At 43.8% G+C, this 11,910-nt stretch overlaps 1 protein-coding gene across 1 annotated transcript; it reads right to left on the reverse strand.

The window, feature by feature from the left end:
• Nucleotides 1-563: 563 nt before the first annotated feature.
• Nucleotides 564-10,948, reverse strand: CIDEA (cell death inducing DFFA like effector a). Its single transcript, XM_021527783.2, has 5 exons — nucleotides 10,896-10,948; nucleotides 6,848-7,004; nucleotides 6,522-6,668; nucleotides 4,191-4,372; nucleotides 564-1,020 (listed from the first exon to the last, which is right to left on the reverse strand). Exons 1-5 carry the CDS (start codon nucleotides 10,931-10,933, stop codon nucleotides 888-890), a joined length of 657 nt encoding a protein of 218 aa, XP_021383458.1. The 5' UTR covers nucleotides 10,934-10,948; the 3' UTR covers nucleotides 564-887.
• Nucleotides 10,949-11,910: the final 962 nt, after the last annotated feature.

An 11,910-nucleotide genomic window follows, 5' to 3' on the forward strand; every position in this document is an offset into this window, starting at 1 on the left:
AGTAAAAACGACAAAAGTGGTGGTTTAATCCCTGAAAAAAAGCTTCAGCAGGTTCCTTACAAGTCATATTCATGAAAGAAGATTATTCAATGCTCAGGCAGAACTGGACATCAGATTAATTAAGAAAACATATCAGGTTCTTCCACTGTGTGAGCTGTAACAACCTGAACATCCTGAAGATTTGAAAAAATATATAAAGAACTATAATGAAAAGGTTTTATTTGTTTCAAGGGAAGTAAGGCTAAATCTTAACCTTCTGCTTAGTGGTTGCACAATCTCTAATTAGACTTCATGAGAAGAGCCAGTGACTGAAGTAGAACTGAAGTTGCACTATGTAGTTCCATTGTCAGCAGGAGTAAATAGGTACATTCATCTCAATGTCAGCTTCACACTAATGCCAGCACTGTAAAGGATCAAAACTAACAAATAAACAAACAAACCCCACAGTCCCCATGACCTCATCTTACAGCCCAGACTGTTCAGAATGCAAGTAGATAGCCATGAAAAACAAATAACAACAAAATACCAAAACAAACAAAATAACCACACAAAAACCCCCAATGTCCTGATTGGTGCAAAAAAATATTTAATTGGTTACAAAGCATAAAGATTTCCAAGTATACTTATTCTTAATTTTGAATTTCTGGGCCAAAAACCTGCCCTCTCTTTCCTTTTGCCAGATTCTCAGACATTAGGCACCCATCTTTTTGTGGTGTTAAGAGCCTGTGAACATCCAACACTTCATGACTAAAGCCCACAAGCACTCCCAAACAGGAAAAATGCTAGTTCACAGTAGTGCACATCCCCCTACTATAACATTGTTACAATCACAACTGGACGAGAAAATATCTTTAAGTGAAAGGATTCGACATCAGAAGTTGTGGTCACTACTCCCGCCTGGATCTCGTGCACATGTCTTCTTCATCATATTCACCCAGCAACTGCAACATATATGTTCCAGTATAGAGCAGAAACTGTCCAGTTATTTGTGCTGCATGGGATATCAGCTGGATCACTTTCCTGGAAGAAAAATCATTTGTTAAGAAGAAATCACCAGCAAGATTACATTACCCCTTTCCACCCACAACATTATGATGAGTTAAGTCAATATATTTTAAAACTACTCTCATTCCTTCTCACTTCTGAGAGGGTGGTCTTTTTTGAACCTTCTTTAGAGAAAATACTTGATTGACAGAAAACTATTGACATGTTGGCAGGACCAGAAATCACATTCAACAAAGCAGACTGACATCATGCTAGATGCTTACAGGCTTCTGCAAAGCCATTACTCAAACCACCACAGTACCACAGAAAACAGCTTTGCCTGGGAGCAGCATTCTTGCAGCATAAACTCACCTCATGTCTCACCTTTGTCATTCACTAATACAACCCTGTATATATCTTCAAGCCACAGATCAAACCCGATTAGATCTGAAGCTGAACAATCACATTACAGTAGGTACTCAAAAGCAAAACAGGTGAAGCAGGAAAATTACTGCTGGCCAAACTGCAAGCCTTAAGAATTCTCAATTCACAACTATTTTATTTTCTAAAAAAAAATGGATAAAATCAGCATTCAAGTGTATAGTGCTGTCTAAGAATCAGATAACATCAGGTAAGCATCAGAGGTTGACAATGTAAGTTGTGGATCTTCACAGGGGAAGAGATAGTGATATTTGAATGGTCATTTATTAAACTTAGTTGTAACTGCATCTTCCATTCTGCAAGAAACAACAGGGACACAAGTACTGAGAGCTACATTTGAGTCTCATCCCCCAGAAATTAGGAGGACACTTGAGTAGGATGCTGGGGCATTGGGAAACAGTACAAAAAAAACTGGAACCATTCCAAAACTGGAATGGGATCAGTTTCTGAAGATACAGAAACCAGATCAGTCTCTCTGCTGGGAAAAAAAAAAAAAAACACCAAAACCAAACCAAACCAAACCAAAACAAAAAAAAAAACAACCAACAAAAAAATATTTTCTGAATTCTTGTCTAAGAAAACATGCAGCTGTGAACCCTCTGCTTCTATTCACTTGTTCTTAGAGCTTGAGCAGAGAAGGAATAATCTTCCTACAAATTCATATTTAGCCCCACTGTCATGAAAAGTTTGCAATTGAAATCCAATGCCTCAACACAGCAGAGTACAGACTTAGAGCCTGTGAAGCCTTTAAAGAACACTGTACCCTTATTCATGCTTCCCACATGTGCCATTGCAGCCTGTTCTTCCTCCGCCACACAGACCAGGCCCAGGAGCTTTGCAGTTGCAAAGAAAGCTGCACCTGGTGCTGGGCTTTGGAGCAGCTGCAGTGTGTCACTTGCACACAGCAGCAGTTGCCACTTAAGCCACTGAGCAAGTTATTTGTTGAACTGGACATTCGATCCTTCAGTCGAACACTGCAGGGAAACACCAGGAGGGGAAATGCACTAATCAGACCTGGCAGGCTTCCAGCCCCTCCCACCATGAACAGCTGCAGCATTTTTCAGTCCTTTCCCTCCACACTCAGCATGTGGGCTCGGGGAGAGGGCATCAGAGTTAGCAATCTGGAACTCATTAGCAGGGGGACTGCACCAGGATCCTGACTTCGTCTGTCTGATTTCAACAGCAAGCTGAGACAGGCCATGTCACTGTTGTGTTCAAGGGTACCCAAGGTTATGTCTTCTGTCACCCTGTTCTTTGCTAGCAGACTGTCATCCCACCCTGACAGTGACATTTCCCTTACAGCTCGACTCTCTGCAACACAACAGAGCTTCCAGAAGAACTCCACAGCTACTTCAGCTGTTTGCCAGCACCGCTCCTTTCTCACCAGCTGCCCTGTCTTGGCAGGGAGGCAGAACTGTCACTTCAAACTCTCCTTAGCAGCACCAGTTCCAGTGCTGATACTCACTTTCATAGCAGGCAAAGATCAGAGTTTGTTTTGGCTCGAGAGAGTTTGACAAACATAAGAACTGGAGGAGTGCAGCTGTCCAAGGGCAAACTTCTGCTTTGAAGAAACCCTAAAGAAGTCAGTGTTACAGGTGGGTGTAGCACATAGCTGGATAATAACTTCATCCTGACCAGAGAGGAATCTTGTCTCCTGCCACACCAGCTGTAGCCTGAAAGATTAAGGACCACCCAAGTAAAGTGCAAGAGGTCAGCGAGACTGAAGGACAAGGAACAAGATCAGCATTACCGTGCTCATCTGCATCAGGAGAGGAAGGACTGCTTAAAGACTGTTTCATCTAAAGGCCACATGTCACTCAGGACAAGTCAAAACTTCACTGATGACATACACATGTGTCTGTTAGATCTGGTCCTCAAGTCATAAAATGCAGCACACCATTGTGTCTCAACCAGAATTCTAAAAGTCAGGTAGATTAACTTGGGGTTGCAACCTAAACAGTTGTCAAAGTACAGCACTCCTGGGAAGGGGTCTGAACTCAAGAGTCTCCTTGAGCCGGGGCAGAATGCAGCTGATCGTGACAAGACACCCACTTTCATTGCTGAAAACAGTGAATTGGATGGATTATTTTGCCCCTGAATAAGACAGCTTTTCCCAACAGCCAGTTCTACCAAACTCAGAGCCCACAGCAGATCAGTCCTGCAGGAGACAGTGGTTCTTGACAGGCTCCCTTAGCTAGCCTAGAGACTACACCAGCTGGCTTAAGAACAGTGATATCACAGTCTTACTACAGATGACATATCCACATTAGCAGAGCAGAGTGTCAACTCTCTTCCATTTTCCTTTGCCTCCATGTAGCTCTAGTGGTGAATCTGGCAATCAGGAACTGCAATGTCTGAGCAAGCTTTAAGACCCCAGACATTAGATCTCAAATTCCTTTCATTTCATCCCCTTGAAGTCTCTTCTTCAAAGAGCTTCTTTCCCCAGCCTCCCACATTGTTCAGACAAACAAGTCAAGGAAGTGTGAGGAAATTCTCTCAGCAGAACAAAGAACCCCTGCTTTACACCCTTTCAATAAATACAAGCTGATTAGAGTTTTGCCGTGGCAGAAACTTTCCATCATAAAAAGCCACAAGAAGTTTTTTACCAGTCAGCTATCCACCTTAGGAAGAAAGAGTTAGAATATCGGCCAGTAGGTAAGAAAAAAAATACTGATTTTATAAACACACCTGTTTCACAGAACTAATAGCAAACACAGATGTTTACATTAGCACGTACACTTGCCCAGTAGTGGAAAAACACTCACCTCAATACACTTTTTGCTCCCATGCATTTGATGTCATATGAGATAGAGTAGATCTCATAGAAGGTTGCCTTGATGTTTAAGCAGCCAATAAAATCCTTAGGGTTCAGTTTGTACAGATCAAATGTGATGTTAGCTACTCCCATTTTCTTCTTTTTTCTCACAGCAACAACTCCATTTTTTGTCTGTTTTAAAAAGAGAGACAGTTTGTACCACAATGCAGGAAACTATGGCAAGACAATTTTTAACAATGCTGCTCTGCAGAAGCAGCTTTGCTTATTCCAGTCTTGGGGCTAGTTCTTGGTCAATTCTAAACTGGAATTAAAAGCCTTAGCACACAGAAGAGGAGGGCTGTAGCTCATGAATTGTTTTTCAAGTCCTGAACAGGCTTCTGAAGTTTTTCAGACACTAAAATTCTAGAGTCACAGAGCACTTCCTGAATATTTGTCTTCTGTAGTAGGGCTTCTTCAGAGTACACTGAAGCCACAGGTAATACCACTGGACCATCTTCCTGCCATTTATTTATCCTGGTACATTCTGGTTTCTCTGGCACAGCGAGGTTAAACCACCAAATAACCAGGATGACACCAGGTCCTTCTGCTAAGGAACACAGTACAGATGAGCACACTTGGAGACAGCTACAAAGATGACACCTGTAAAAAGTCAGGGACTCATTTCAAAACCTGGCTCACAACATCTTTCTTCCCACTAAAAAGAAACAGGGAGGGAACCACTGCTGACTAGGCCAAGGGTTTAATAATGAGATTTTAGGAGGAAAAGCAAAGGAGAGGGAGCATAGAAAGTCATCTTCCACCTTAAAGGCACCCTCCTCTATTGAAAGCAGCCCTTGTCTGCTGCAGGGTGTGTGCTTCGAGAAAGGGAAACCAAAAAGAAAACAGCAAAGAGGTCCCATATTCACAGAGACATCTAGTGGATACACGGGATCCTCTGCTCAGCACATTCCACTCAAGGTTAACGACCTGGCAGCTGCCAGGCTGTTTTCTGCATGCTAAATGAAGCAATAAAGTTGTGTAAGACTGGACCTTTTTGTACTTGACACTCCAGCCCTCAGACAGTGTCATGATAAGTCAGACAAAGTTTAACACAGCAGTATATCATTAGCTAGCAATTCTATGCCTGTTTTACTTTGATAACCTCCAAGCTCCAGCAACAGGGTCCCCTATCAACAACAGCTTTGGACATGTATGAGCAGTTGGTGTGCTTGGAAGCATCTCCCCACACCCCTCCCCATTAGCACCCAGAATATTTGGATAAAGCAGGACAGGGCTGGTGCTGCACTCCAGGTGATTGGTGAAGCTGTGACAATCCCTCTGTTGTCACTCAGCACATTCTGAAGAGGGGCTGCCTTCAAACTTGTGCTGCTGCAATACCAGACAAGAGACAGGAGAAAGGTGGAGTCACACCCTGGCTGCAACTCCTTTTCTGCCCTTATAGAGCTCATGCCCCAGGTGCAGAGCTTGAAAAACCAGTGAGTTATTTGGGGGGAAAATGTACAGGTTGCCCACACTGCAACAGGAGACTGGGAAAACGGGGCCCCATGATCGAGCTGTATGTGTGCAGGCACAAAATTTGTGTCCCTGCTTACAGCCAGCTCTACAGCTGGTAGAAAAAATTCTGATGCCAGCTTTTCAGCAAAAAGCATCTCATGGGAAAACAGTTACGAGTTTGACTCTATGTTATCGATGTACAGACGACTATTTCCCCATAAAATAAATAATTGAATACTGAATTTATATAATTAGAAGGCTAAAGCATGCCAGTTTTAATAGATCTTAAATATCATGAAGCATGCAGACCAACATTAGGTTCTGATGCCAACTTTTGGCTATCTGCAAAATGAAACAAGGCCCATTTTTCTATCATTAAATACTACTGCCTTCAGATGGCAGAACCTGCTTTATATTACTTTATTTGAGCATTTTTACAGTGTAAAGCTAATCATTAAAGACACTGTATTTTTTTAACTTCACAGAGTTAAAGTCCTAATTTTCTTTATGTACAAAAAGGCTCAAAGACAAATATTTCTGAGCTTCTCCAAAAGCAGGCTATTTTCCCTATAAGTCTTTTCAGTTGTAATGTTTTACTTCAATTCCTGGTGGATTTTGCCAACAGATCTACGTACAAACAAGGGATAATAAGAAATAGGAACTTGATTTTTCATCCAGGAAGGCTCAACAAGGAGTTTACACCATGCCTCTTGAGAGGAATTTTTCTTCCTCTTCTCCCCTCTTTTCAATAGTTCCAACAGCCACAAACATTGCTCCATCCATTTCTACTCAGATGAGAGATGAGAGAGAAGCAGTCAACACTTACTGGTGTCCATTTCTGCCCATTTTCGAGAACCATGAAGTGTGTATTGTCATCCAGGGACTTGAAGAAATCTTCTGTGTCCACAACTGTGCCATCTTCCTCCAATACCAGAGTAACTATTCCAGCAGTTATAAAGAAGGCATCTAAAGTCTGGAAAAAAAACCCGGGAGATTTTAGCATTCTAAAGAGTTAATCATTTAATATTGAGACTTTATCTGAAATATTCTCCTGAACTTCCCCAGTAATGGTTTTCTAGAAGAACATGAGTCTGTGTGTCTTTCTGGGATACTGTATTTTCCTGTAAGTCAGAGTGGGACTGTTTGCTATACCTTGCTGAGGAGCTCTTGCAGGCTGCTTGCAACAATTCCCTTCCGGCTGCTTCGGGAGGCATTGGACACACGGAAAGGGCGCCCTGCAGGCATGAGAGGAGGGAACAGGGTCTGTTTTGTTACTGCTCCTACAGATGCTCCCATGGATATGAAAGATCTAAGAAAAATAAAAATTCAGAGTTACAAAAACAGTCGTGTCAAGTACTGCAAGAAGGAGGAAGTCTGTTGATAATCACATTATACAAGTAATTCACAGATCACATTAAGACTCTTGGACTTTAATTTCAAAACCAAATACTGCATGGCCCTAGAGATATGTTATCTCTCTCTTGCCCATGACATTTGGAAAGACTTAAAATTAATACAGACACCTCTAGCTTGGCTGACATCAAGGTCACAATCACAGTGAAGTTGATGGGATGTAAAATTGAATTTAAAAGGCAGCAGCTCTGACTGCATTCAATTACTTAACTCATTCTCTTTATTTATAAGATAAACACTCAATGAGATACATAATTAGTTGAAAGTAATCTTGTGTGTTAAGATAGGGGTTTGTTTTAGGGAGACTGAACATATTACCCATATTCAAAACACCCATCGGCAGAATGCAAGCAGAGCTTTGTAATACAGTTACATGTGACTTCGAAGAGTCAAAGCATTTGTTTGTAAATTATGTCTGCAGCCTATAAAACTCCATCTGGTTTTGAAAAACACAAAATAAGAGGCTTGTATAAGGCCTTAAATGCAATCAAAGTTAATATCCAAGTACATAAATACATAGTGTTGGCTGCCAGTAAGGCTGGAAGAATTAAATCACTTATAGAAAGAGATTTTACATTTTTCTGGGCAATTGCATATTCACCTTTGGTAAACCAACACATAACACCAGTAACAGCCTACTCCCACACCAATGTACAGATCTGCTCTCATCTACACTTAGTGACAACTTTTTCTGCCAAATCATAATGGCTAAGTTAATAGTCAGGTTGCCAAAAATGGCATTCTGCCTGACACCTGGGAAGGATTGATTGCTAAGTCTTTTAAAGGGAAGCAATATTTTGTCTCCCACTCTCATGGACTTTACCCTCTGTATATAGCTTTGGCTCCTTCATACTGAATTGCTGAGGGGTGGGGAAGGGATGCATCCTCATTTTGTTCTTCCACATAGGTGTAAAAAGTCAATTTTATGTAGGAAAATCTATTCTCAGACATTTTCACTGAGGGTAGAGTGAACTGCCAGCCTTTATCTGCAGCCAGAGAGTAAATATAGGACTTCATAGAACAACAATGAGATGGTATAAAGTTACTCAACTTATGATGTCCCAGTCACACCTTTTATGCAAATCCAACAGTGAAGAATAAATATCTTCTTCACACCTCTTATCTGACCTATAAGCATATTTTTGGAATGCACAGAATGTCATCTTTGGGCTTGACCAGATTCAGATTTCAGCAAATAATTTGTTTACTACCTCATTCTGAGCCACTCTTCTGGGCTATCACTTTTCCTCTAAACAGTAAGTTTATATCTTCTGAAAAAACTCCGTGGCATTATTGGAAGTTTATTTTTTTTTAAGGAGGAGAATGTTCAGCAGTGTTGTTCCAGCTCATGCCCTTACTTTGTTGCTCATTTTGGCTATACAGCAGGTCCCTGGCTTTCACCATTTGGCATTTATACACACATGGCTAATGGAAACCTTTGTCCGTCCCATGACAAAGCTGCTGGGGATAAGCAGCCAGCTTGGCTTTCAACAAACAAGCACTGTTTCATTAAAGATCTAATAAGCACTATTCCTCCTGGAAAAGGGTGAGGGCCAGGGAGGAGGACAAGGAGACAGTACCACTGAGAAGGGTATTGAAGCTCCACAGAAGGGAAGCCTGCTAGGGCAGGCTGTTTGTCAATCTCTCTTCTGACTAAATTAATGGGTCCCCAGTCACCCCACTGGTCATGGACAGCTCACATCCTGAGTCACTGAGTCTCTCCCTCGGGAAGGAAGCCTGCTCATCTGCTTTGGAGCTGCTGACATCACTTCACAGGGCACCCTGATGTCAAAAAGTTCAGCACTAGGGTTTCAAGAGCTTTCACAGCTGATTACACCTCATTGCCTCTCAAATTTGAAAACCTGAGTGTAGAATAGTAACATGAGTGATATATATCTGAGTACACCAATTTTTTTTTTCAAGTGAGGACAGTAAATATCAGTCCCATTGAAAAGTTTTCTTTCCCACTACTTAAGCCAAGCTGTCATTCACAGAAGAAAAATCATAAGGGCAACAGCCAAAACATACATGCTGACAAAGAATGAGAAATGTTAGGGACATAGCCCATGGGTAGGACTTGAGCTAACAGGGTTCATCCCAGTCAACTTTACAAGCCATATTTTGAAGCTCAGAGCAGAAATTTCTCAAGGAGTCAGGATCAGCCACCTCACACTGCTGCCTAGCTCTCTCTAAAGTCAGAGCAATAAAACAAACAGATTAATAAACCAGGGCTTACATTATTGCCACCAGACAGTCACTGAACAGGAAAATCTTAAGAAGTTATTTAACAGTGGTTAAATAGAAGTCATTTAACAGTATTTCACCTACATTTTGATAATGTCAATATATTTAAAGTAAGCCTGGTTATAAAGAAGTGAGTCTGGGCTCCAGGGCAGGTTGAGGTTTCAGCTAATGAGGAGACAAAAGGCAGGATGATGAAAAGCAGCCAGATAAACAGACTGTGAGCTCTTCCATTTCTGGGCCTGTTACTGAAAGCTTGTTTTTATTTTGTGTCCTACTCTCCTTCCTAAATCATAGGCTCAAACAGGCCAGCCTACATTCGCAGCTCTTAGAAAGATCCATTGCTGTACCTGTCCTCAAAACATAGACAAACCAATTCCTGATACGGGAATTCCTCTGCTAGGCTGGAGTTACCAAAAATAATTTCCTATTAAAAGCTGATCAAGCTAAGTCATGATAACAAGTGGTAGAAAGGAGCTAAGGTGCAGTTGGTTTTACTAGAAAGTTGAGTGACACGTTGAATACAGGCAAATTCACTATTGCTTTATTAATCTTTAAAGCCAAAAGGATCAAGTCCTAGCTCTTCTCTAAAGGAAGAGGGAATCCCATATCTGTGGAAAATACAAAAATATTCTATAACTGAAAGATCAAGTACCTTCAAACTCTAGCATCTTATCCATTTTGTTTTGGGTAACTACAGTCTGCTAGAGAGGGCTTCACAAATGCTGCTACAAGAATTCACTCTTGTGTCAAATCTGGTGGGAGAGATTAATTAATTCTTGACGAGGACGGGGGGATTAAAAGCCTGCCTTGAGCCCTGTACACATATTTCACTCTTTATCTTTGTTTGCAATATGCCCCATATGTTTGTCTAAGAATGTGGTGCAATGGTCTTCGGCCTCACTCAGAAAAATCAACGTTGCACAACACGCTCCAGGATACGGCACGGATTGGTTTTTTAGGTTAGGGTTCACCGGGAACGACAGCAGCAGTAACAGCGAGGCAAAACAAGAGAAAACAGAAAAAAAAAAAAAACCAAAACAAAATAGAAAAAGCTCGGAAATTAGTGAGGAGACTTAGGGTTCGGTCAGACCGCAGCGCGGTCCTCCTGCTCAAACACCAATGTAGAGCCGCCACAAGCGCGGCCGGCAGCGGACAGCGGATGGGTTTCGGGGCAGCGCGCAGAGCTGCGGCTCCAGGGTGGCGGCCGGCGCGGTGACAGCATCACCGGGCTTGCGGTCAGCAGCCTCGGGTGCCGGAGGCCGCTGCGCTCAAAGGCAGGTTAGGCTGCAGGGCTCCCACCCGCGCCTCCCTCCGCACGGCTCCAGCCGGCTCGCAGGGCTGCGGCGGCGTCCCGACCTGCTTCTCCCACGCAGCGTCCATCGGGGCTAATCCCCCACGGCCCCGCCTGCCCTCGCACCGCGCCCCCTGCTCCGGAGGCTGCAGCCTCCAAGGGCTGCTCAGCCCCGGGCATCCCCGGCAGCCGGCGCCGCCGGCCGGCACGGCGAAGGGGATGGAAACGGGGCGGGAGCGGCCCCGCACTCACCGCAGCAGCGATCCCACGCAATCCCGCGCCACCTCCATGGCCCGGCCGAACGCGGGGCAGCGCCGGTCACGGCGCTTAAGTGCAGCGGGCCGGGCTCCTCCCTGCCCGGCCCCTCCCTGCCCGCCTTCCCCCGGCCGCCCGGGAGCCGTGCCCGGGACAGCGAGCGCGGCCGGGACAGCCCCAGGGCTGCAGCAACAGGTGCCAGGCTGGCCACGCTGTGGGAAGGGAAGTTTCTTCTGGAAGCCACTTATGGTTTACCCGGGAAAGGAGCGGGAAAGGTTTTGTTCAGCGTGTGCACGGGATGCGCTCTACACGTTAGCTCGTCGCAGCTCATACAACAGTGGAAGCTAGTACCATTTGCGACCTCCCAGCATTAGAGCAAATCAACAGATTAAGTGTCTCAGCTTCTGATTTTAGAGCCTGTAAATAAGCTTAGAGTTGGATTAATGTGTACAGTAGTGGAGTTATTTACTGTTGCTCCTACGGGCAGGGGAGCAGTGGCTTCTGTTTATACACAGGGAAAAAAAGGCAGTGTTTCCTGTTCATATGGACACAAGTCCTTCGCAGTTCTTTTGGCCTCTGGAACCAGGTTCTGTTGCTTACAGCTGTCCAGCAATTATTGTACAGGAAAAGTAGAGCAGGAGCATCAGAATCTGCCTCAGGCAACAGCCTGACCTAGGGCAAGGATCTGCACCAGGAAATCTTGCCACTGCTGATCAGGGAATGACTCAGGAAGCCCTTGCCACCAACACTCAGGTTACCCCCAGGGTCAGGAATAGTTGGTAACTTGGTTGCCTGAATTGCTTTTCCTGTTTAGGGTAGAAAGGAGCATGCAGTTTACAGTCCAGGTTTCTTTAGCAGGCAGTCTGACACCTGCTAGATGTCTTCTTCAGTCCTCAGCATTTGGAGCCTTTACCAGCTATTAAGAATTCAACTTTTTTGGTCCAGGGCAGATTGCCTTCTTGGATGTCATCTTCTCTCCAGCCTGATAAAACAAATAGCTCCTTTCCTCAGA

The sequence above is a fragment of the Lonchura striata genome, chromosome 2, assembly GCF_050655825.1.
Source record: "Lonchura striata isolate lonStrDom1 chromosome 2, ASM5065582v1, whole genome shotgun sequence".
NCBI classification, from domain to species: domain Eukaryota; kingdom Metazoa; phylum Chordata; class Aves; order Passeriformes; family Estrildidae; genus Lonchura; species Lonchura striata.

Coding starts and splice junctions, on each gene's coding strand:
- CIDEA (XM_021527783.2), bottom strand. CDS start 10,933: ATGGAGGTGGCGCGGGATTGCGTGGGATCGCTGCTGCG. Junction 7,005..10,895: donor TGCGTGGGATCGCTGCTGCG/GTGAGTGCGGGG, acceptor TATTTTTCTTAG/ATCTTTCATATCCATGGGAG. Junction 6,669..6,847: donor TGCAAGAGCTCCTCAGCAAG/GTATAGCAAACA, acceptor TTTTTTTTCCAG/ACTTTAGATGCCTTCTTTAT.